Raw genomic sequence first — 8,936 nt, forward strand, 5'->3', positions numbered from 1 at the left:
GAATGGATTTTGTTCAACTTCCAAGGTATGACTGTATGTTCCCAGTACTAACTTACTCTTTGCTCCAGGTATTACCATCCACAGTGAGTATGTGGATGAGTCTGCCCTTTCTGGGGCTTTCTAGCTTGTATGTCTTTGACATACATATTGGTGTCTCCTTCATTATGCCCTCCCTTGTTCTTCCTATAGACTTTTATCTCGAGATAAGTGCCCCCCACTGTTTCTTTCACTATTCCCCCAGGTTTCTGCTGTGCTCACTATATCATCTATCCTTTCCTTTAAAATCAAGCACTTCAGCTCACCCATCTCGGCTTGGAGTCTTCAAGCATTAGTACATAAACACCTGCACACGATGTGTCTTCATGTCTCTGTCATATGCATTTTGCCCTACGATGCTCTGGCCTCTTTGAATCAGCCTCTGTTCCAGCTGGCTGTGGAACAGCAATGCCTGAGCAGCATTAAAGGGCCCTGGTGTGGAATCAGCTTAAGACAATAAAAAGAAACTACAGCACCAATAACCCAAGAAATAGACAGCATTAAACCATTTGTACTGGATTGCCTTGTTGATTTCAGTTTATTGTCGTAGCCAAAGGCCATAACAAAAACCACTGAATATAGTTAGCATGCACAGATGGGGAAAACATTACAAAACAGAACAATTAAATATATACAAATGGAACAAATATCAACTCTCCCCACTTTCTGTTCTAATAAAATTAAAATAATAAAGATTTATTTTTTAAAAAAAAAATAGCATTTGGTTCAGAGCAATTCTTAAACAACTTTTAATTAGGTAAAAAGGTAAAGGTAAAGGTACCCCTGCCCGTACGGGCCAGTCTTGCCAGACTCTGGGGTTGGTGCGCCCATCTCACTCAAGAGGCCGGGGGCCAGCGCTGTCCGGAGACACTTCCGGGTCACGTGGCCAGCGTGACATCGCTGCTCTGGCCAGAGCCAGAGCCAGAGCCAGAGCCGCACACGGAAACGCCGTTTACCTTCCCGCTAGTAAGCGGTCCCTATTTATCTACTTGCACCCAGGGGTGCTTTCGAACTGCTAGGTTGGCAGGCGCTGGGACCGAACGACGGGAGCGCACCCCACCGCAGGGATTTGAACCGCCGACCTTTCGATCGGCAAGCCCTAGGCGCTGAGGCTTTTACCCACAGCGCCACCTGCGTCCCTTTTTAATTAGGTAAAACAAAACAAATATTATTATTTTTTAAAAAACCCCAGTGCAAAACATCCTAGCAGCAAGACGATCTGGTTTGCCAAGTTACTTAATTCCACCAGAAATGAAATCCAGGCCTTTAGGAAACCCAGAAAAGCAAGAGCAGCACCAGTTATGCCCTTCAAGCTTAATTTCTGATATTAACTGGATCTCATAACAGGAAAGCTAATATTTTCTTCTATCATTCAAGCAGCTTAGAAAAATAGTAAAAACGAAAGAAAAAAAAATGCAATTCTTAAAGTACAACCGGATGAGAACAGAGTTGTCATAACGATTCTTTTAACAGTCAATGACATTGAGAAGGTCATTGTGAAGAACAGCCACCAATTCAAATAGAAACACATATCCAGTGTTTATAGCACTATTCACCTGGTCATGGGGGGCATCACAACCTCTCTTTGTGCTTTGTCACATGATAGATTCAGATTTGAAGAAAATCTCCTAGGGAAGTATTTGAATGGACCAGCTATGAAAATACAGGCAGTGAAGAACTAGTGAGAAACCCAAGTGCCATTTATATTTAGCAGGGGCAGAGGATCTCTCCCCCCTGCAGGGATCATTCCAGTTGTGGGCGGGGCTAGAGGCAAAAGTGGGCGGTGCAATGGATGGGATTCTTACAGGAGGCTACATTCCACCCATGCAGAAGTCGGATGTTTCTACCTTCCTATATAGACACATATTACTCTCCATCCAGACAAGCAAATGGCATTATAATAGTACAAGGACATATTCCAGCTAGGCAAAAGCACTTGAGGCGAGTGCAGAGCAGGGGGCCATGAGGGGCATAGCCAGGGAAGTGGCTGTGGCTTAGGGGGAATCCTGAGGACCAAGAAAAGAGGCATGGAGAGCTGCATTTGACCAAGTGGAGAAGGGGAACCTTCTTGGAGCAGCCTAGGCTGGCTGATTAGCTCCTGCTATTGCTTTATTCATTTATTTACAGCATTTTCAAACCAACACTTTCTCCAGAGGGTTTACAGCTAGGAGTGGACTAAATAGGCTAATTTCACCTGCAGTTGGTTTGCTGGCATTTAATGTTCTGTTCCTCTTTGTGTGGAGTATTTTTTTAAAGAGCACATGAAAAGCCCACATTGAAATTGTGCACGTTTTCTATGTGCTTTGTACATAAAACACACATTTGCAATGTTTTTCAATGCATTCCCTCACAAAATAGGCATCCTTTATGTGAAATACATACTGTATTTCCCCCCACATGTGTTTTGCACACTGGAGCTGTGTTGCAAAATCTGTGAGCAGACGTGGGGGTCGGGGCTCAATTTTGATAGGTCCAGTAACATACCAATCACCTTACACCATAGGACGTCACTGTCAGAGGCAGTAATGCTTCTGAATACCAGTTGCTGGAAGCCACAGCTGTTGCGCTGAGGTCCTGCTTGCAGGTTTCCCATAAGCATCTGGCTGGACATTGTGAGAACAGGTTGTTGGGCACCGCCTTTTACTGAATCGAACCATTGCTCAATCTAAATTAGTCTTCCCTATACTGACTGGCTGACCTGCCAACCTAGCAGTTCGAAAGCACACCAGTGCAAGTAGATAAATAGGTACCGCTCCAGCGGGAAGGTAAACAGTGTTTCCGTGCACTGCTCTTGTTCGCCAGAAGCGGCTTAGTCATGCTGGCCACATGACCCAGAAGCTGTACGCTGGCTCCCTCAGCCGATAAAGCAGGATGAGCGCTGCAACCCCAGAGTCATCTGTGACTGGACCTAATGGTCAGGGGTCCCTTTACCTTTATACTGACCGGCGATGTCTCTCCAGGGTTTCAGAAAGGAATCTTTCCCATCCGTACCTGGAAGCACCAGTGATTGGACTTGGGACCTTCTGCAAGCCAAGCAGTTGCCCTACATTTCAACCACATCCCTTCTGCTACTTTCCTCCTACTTTATGCTATAAAGTGTGCACCACGTTGGCGTTACTGAAAGTCACTTTTTTTGACATGGGTTTGGGAGGAGGAAGGGGCCTCGTACTTTGAATCAATCCCAGAAGTGATTTAAAACAACAACAACCTACACACTTTGCAGCAAACTATATTTCTGTGACTTTATTCTCGCCTTTGAAAAGTTTTGAAAAATTAAATGATAAAAAAACCTTTGAGTTAACAGCCCACTCCCTTGCTGACATATCATTCTGATTTGGTGCCTTCTGCTCACATGAAGAATTCGAGATTTATTATGTTTAGAAGGCTTTTGTAGAAACATCAGAGTAACTAATTAACTCCAGGAAACACTTTCAAAAATGAAAGCATTTCTTCTTGCTTCTGGGATTCCAGTAATGATAGAAACAGGCAGGCATATGTACTTTCCTGCCATCATATTTTTCAAACTCCTCTCAGGGATCCTGAGGGCTAGAGACTTCATTAAACAAAAACAAAAAAATGAGAACTGAGATTCTTAAGGCTTCATCACAAGCTTCCAGGCCTCATGTTGCTCACAACAGTTGAGTTAACCAGTGCTTCATGAATCAGAGCAATGTACCCAGTCCTGAAATTGTGAAGTGCCAAGGTTAATTAACTTTGCAAAACTCCCAGATGTAAATTCTGACATTTAACTGACCTATGCTAGTGCATGCTTTTAGTTTAAGGATGTGAAGGGTGCTGTTTTGCATTATTGTTTTAGACAGGTACTTCCTATATGCCTGTGTGCTGTCTTGAGTCTCGGTCTGAGCCAAAGGCGGGCTATTAATATTACTAGTATTAATAATAAGTGGATGCTCTTGCCATGGCACCAGATTGGGCCAGATCTTGAGCATTTTATCAAAAAGAGAAAGCAACTCCATGGTACTGAAAAAAATTGCACTGTATTAAGTGATTCACCATTTCTGTATTCCATAGTGGGGCGGCTAATCTGCATTGGCATTGCAGTGAGCATAGGAGTCCCCTGCTCCTCAAGTTGATGGCTGGAGTGGACTGCTACTGCTTGAAATGATGGTTACAAATAAGCCCTTCGAGGGCTTGCTCTGGATGAAAGGCAGGCAGTGCAGCAGCCTGAAAAACATGAAGCTTAAGAAGGTTCAGCACAGCCAGCGGAGGCTTGTGAGGCTGGTGGATGGAGGCAGCAGCATCCTTCCACTGGCAGCTTTGCACTTGTCAAGATGGGGCAAGGCAAGAGAGTGAGATCAGGGGTACTCCAGGTGGGACTGTATCTGTGGGGCTGCTGCCATTCCACCCCTATCCCAACCTTGTCCCAGCACACCCACCAAGAGGTCACCATTGCCACCATCACCAGCTGCAAGTAGCATAGGGGAGGAATTTGATTCAGGTTGCATTTGAAGTCCATCTATCACTATGCACTTTCTGAAATCAAAAGCAACTGAAACACAGGCAACATGTATTTCAAGCCAAACACATATTTACTTGGTTAACATAAGGGTGGTTGAAGCTGTCCATTATCACAAGCAGAGATACTGCTCTGGCTTACTGAATCTAATGCTGAAATAAGATGGATTAGTATCCTGTTCTGCTGCTGGTTGGGGAACACGGAGGAAGTGGCAATGAATTTTAGAATTTCATCCAGTGAGTCATGTCTGAAACGAGGCAGGTCAGGACCCTGGTCAGCTCCCATGGGGCCCTGCTACTTGAGTTGGCAAGATGTCTCAGCTAACAAAGCTATAAAAAGGCTAGCAGGGCCTGTCTTTCAAATGTCTCTGTCCCCTTGGCAGAGCTGTTTGCATTGTTTTAAAGGGCCTGTGACCTAGTCTGCAGCTGCATTTTCCTGTGGAGCAGTTCCAGGGGAATCACCTACTAATTCACATTGTTCTTCTGTCATTCATCCAGATGAGCAAGAAGCACTATCAGAGTTTGAGGGCACATTCCAGCCAGGCAAAAACACTCCACTGTGGGGTGTGGCTGGGGGAGAGGGGTGTGGCTGAGGAGGCGTGGCCTAGGGAGTGTCCCAAGGACCAGATAGAGAAGCCTGGAGGATCACACTTTGAGGTGTCCCAGGATGCTTTGCTGTTCTCCCCAAACCTGTGCCAACCGCACTACCTATCCACTCATCTGTAAGCACTGCTGAATGTTTATTGGCCTCTACCACATGGCGACAAAAAGTGAGCCTAAAGGCAAAATGGATCAGAATGTTACGTTGTTTCCCTTCTGCTCTTTTAGATGTGTCTTCCAATAATCATGCATTAGGAAGTACAATGGATTTGCTCATGGAATGTCTTTGCCCAGAGCTATGGATACAGATGGCTATTGAGTGGTTGTCTGTCTAACAGCTATATTGACAGCTACACTGTCTGCTCCCTGCTTGTCTTTCTACAGCGGTTACGCCAGCTCACTTCTGCAGCAGAGGACTTGCCCCAGCCCAAGAAGGACCTGATTGCCTTATCTGGACAGTACTTCAAGCCCGGAGGTCAACATTCATGCAAGGATGTGCTCATCACCACAGAGAAGGAAACCAACTTCTAGATCTCCCAGGGAAGAAGTTCTTTACCTTCTGGAGACATCTCTCCTTATTTCTTTTGTCTTCTGCTTACATCTGGGATGAGTTGCTGCTCAGAGTCTCTTAAGATGCCAGCACCATCTTCCCTTTGCATTTACTTAGCATACAGACTGGAATAGGGCCAATGGAACAGTCACTGTAGAGGTGAAAAATTGTCTGTGAAGGGTCCAGAGCTCAGAGGAAACCTGAATTCCTGTGCTAGGGGATTGAACCTGGCATATTCTGCATGCAACACAGGTGCTTTAACCACTGTGCTATACACTCCTTTCCATTTATAAGAAATAAATTAGCAGCAAGGTGTCGGAAAAGACAGTGAATAAAGCTAGCCAGTTCAAGTTCCCAGTGAGTTCCTGAAGGTTTCTTCCAGTGCTGGCTTAACTCCTTGGCAAAAACATTTCACATTCCTTGAACACCTGAATCTTCAGCCATATCTGCATGACCTAACTGCAGGAATTGTAGCAAATTTGGTGGATTACTGTTGTGTTGTTTTTAAATTTAAAATTCACAAAGATCTTTGCTGTAGGTGAGATTCCTTTTTTGTTTTTATCTTAAGAAGAGTGGCAACAATCCTCATTTGGATGTAGAAACCAGAGCTTGATCACTCAGCCTCTCCCATTACGCAGGAGGCCCTGGAGGGGGGAAAGGCGATAAATTGGAAGCAAGATGAGTTTGTCAGAAAAAGAGCATGTCAAAGCCACTTAAGATCTTTCTCTTTTTTCCCCCTTTGAGAAGAGACTAGTGCAGAAAGGAAATGGAGCAGGCAGACAGTATTTCAGCTTGAATATCCATTGTTTGATTCAGCTCTGTGTGACATCCTTGAGTTGCTGGGAAAACCTGAGAAATGCAAGTTGAATGCAACTGCCATATAAGTAAATGCCAAAACTGCATTAGAAGTGCAGGACATATAGGAGATAACAAAGCTGAAGTCTCTGGCCGCATGATGCTAGCTTAGCATTTGTGATACAGAGGTTGGCATATGGTCTGTGGCACAAAATAAGAGGTAGTGGGGGTGGGAGGGAAATGGAAGACGCAACAAGCTAGAAAATCAATTTCTGCGCACAGAGTCCCGGTTTGCTTTCATTTATTTCTTGTGTAAATGTTCACTGCTAACCAAGGTCAATTCAATATCCTAAACACCAACAGGGAACTCTCTTTGCATTGTGAATGTTGTGGCTGCAGCAAGGGATGTTGGAGAATTCTGACGAAAATGGAAACAGGAGTGGAAATTGCCTGTGTTTGTTTCTTTGTCCCATGTCCAGAAATCCATTAAGTATGATCAGTAATTGCTGCTGCTGTTGCTTTCAGCCCTCAAACGATAAGCCATTGATTCCAACCCTTCTCTCCCATATTTGCACTGTGTTTCCTTTGTATTCCTTGCAGAATTTTGGAGAAGAGCAAAAGAGTTAAAAGTTTACTGCATCTCAGTTTGCCTATTGTTTCAAGGAGTGTGAATTACATAAACTTGGCTTAAAATGCAAGTGGAGCCAAATTTCACCTCCACCCCTAGAATGGGCAAGGTGTGCTGTCTCAGTAATGGAAAGGCCGGTCCTGAAATGGTCAAATCATATACCACGAATGTCAATAGGCGGCAGATGTGGAGCCAGGGTCCATTTCAGCACTTGGAACTCCTTGACCAGTTGCTGAGAGCCCAGTGCCTGGTAGGGCACACCAGCACTAACACCTACCTTTGGCCCTCATGTCAGCTATATGGGTCTGTGAATCACCGTTCAACTGTCCCACAATGACCCAGAACAGCTGGCTGTTTCTTGTTCTGCTAAGGCAAAACTTATGCACACTTACCTAGGACAGTCTCTTCGAATGTTCATAGGATCTGTTTGTAGACAATAGTTTGACCCAATGCAGCGCTAAGTTGAAGTCTCTTGGTGGTATACTTGTTTCACTGGAAAAATGTGTTGCACCAATGGAGCACTGATGCATGAGAGAATGCATAAGCAGCTTGCTGGTAACTTTGTTGTACAATAGACTGTGCAGTCTCTTATGGAACAAGTTTCTGCTAGCACAACTGTTGCAGAGAATCCTCTGTTGCATAACATTAAAGCTCAGCCACCCACTTGCACAAGTACCCTTGTGCTAGTGGACAGAAAACACTGAATACAGCCCATAGAAATGATGCGCTCATCAGAGTTTTGATCTGTCAGGGGGTTTTTTTCCACCAGCAGAAGTTATTCCTAATTCCAAGGTGTTCATCAGCAACTTGAATGTTCATAAAAAGCCATCTAACTCTTGTTTACAGCATTTGTGTGTACAGAAGACATCCCATAAAGGATTGACAAGTGGGGTTTTTTTTTTTACTCTGCTCCCATGCCTTCCCTAGCAGCCTGGTATGCAGAAATGAAGGAACTGAAGTGTTTCCTATCACTTTGGGCCAATTACCAGTCTTCAGTAGTTCCTGGTAGAGTGCCACAGAAGCACAGGGGGCAATAGGTTTGCAGCCAGGTGGTGTTCATGCCGTTTGCCAGAATCCTAAGCTACCACTATTTTGCAAATCGCAACAGCCACACAAGTCTTCTCATTATCTATCCAAATAGTACTTCCATCTGACAATCTCTCAGCTGCCAGCAATGGCCCTGCATGTTCCTTTGGCACCCTGTTTGCAAAATTTAACAATTCCAAAATACAGATGAGCTTTCACTTTCACAAGATTAATATACTGTCTTCGGCTGTATTTGAGGGTTGATTTCAAAAAATTCCACTGGAAAAACGGTTATGTCCATGTGGAGGTGGCAGTATAGAGTCAGTGGCTCATGTGCTTCTGGCTTGCACTCTTTATAAAGATTTGAGGAGTGAGGTTATTACCCCTCTATTATTGTCCATGTCGGGTCGCTCAACCATTGCTACCGTGTCCTTTCTTTTAGCAGATCAAGATGATCAGGTGACTGCAAAAAAGCAATGTTTTTAGCGGGTGCAATTAGAATAAGATCTATTATTTGATTGTTGCGAACCTCCCAAATGTATTTTCTATGGTTAAGTTTTTACCTCTGTCTTTAGTGCATTTTGTTTTGTTTTATTGCTATGGCTAGTGGCCGATGCAAATACAGATTCTTCTGATTCTGATTGTTCCAAACCGGGGAATGCACCATTGGCTAAATGTCAGTCTGCACAGGAAGAAAGAGCTGGCAACACCAGCTCGCTGAATTTTATATGTCATAGTTGTACATTTATATCTTTATATTTTTCATAAACTTTTGTACTTAAGATATACACAATAAACAGCATTTCTTTCATTATGAACCAACAA

At 44.1% G+C, this 8,936-nt stretch overlaps 1 protein-coding gene across 1 annotated transcript in view; it reads left to right on the forward strand.

The window, feature by feature from the left end:
- LOC307225020 (sodium- and chloride-dependent betaine transporter-like) overlaps nucleotides 1–8,936 on the forward strand; it is a 54,973-nt gene extending 46,037 nt beyond the window's left edge. Inside the window, exon 15 of the mRNA XM_079992652.1 lies at nucleotides 5,497–8,936. Coding sequence (XP_079848778.1) covers nucleotides 5,497–5,643 — 147 coding nt within the window. The 3' untranslated portion in view covers nucleotides 5,644–8,936. The remainder of the gene's footprint in view (nucleotides 1–5,496) is intronic.

This window comes from Podarcis cretensis (genome assembly GCF_951804945.1).
Source record: "Podarcis cretensis genome assembly, chromosome: 10".
In the NCBI taxonomy this organism is placed as follows: Eukaryota; Metazoa; Chordata; class Lepidosauria; order Squamata; family Lacertidae; genus Podarcis; species Podarcis cretensis.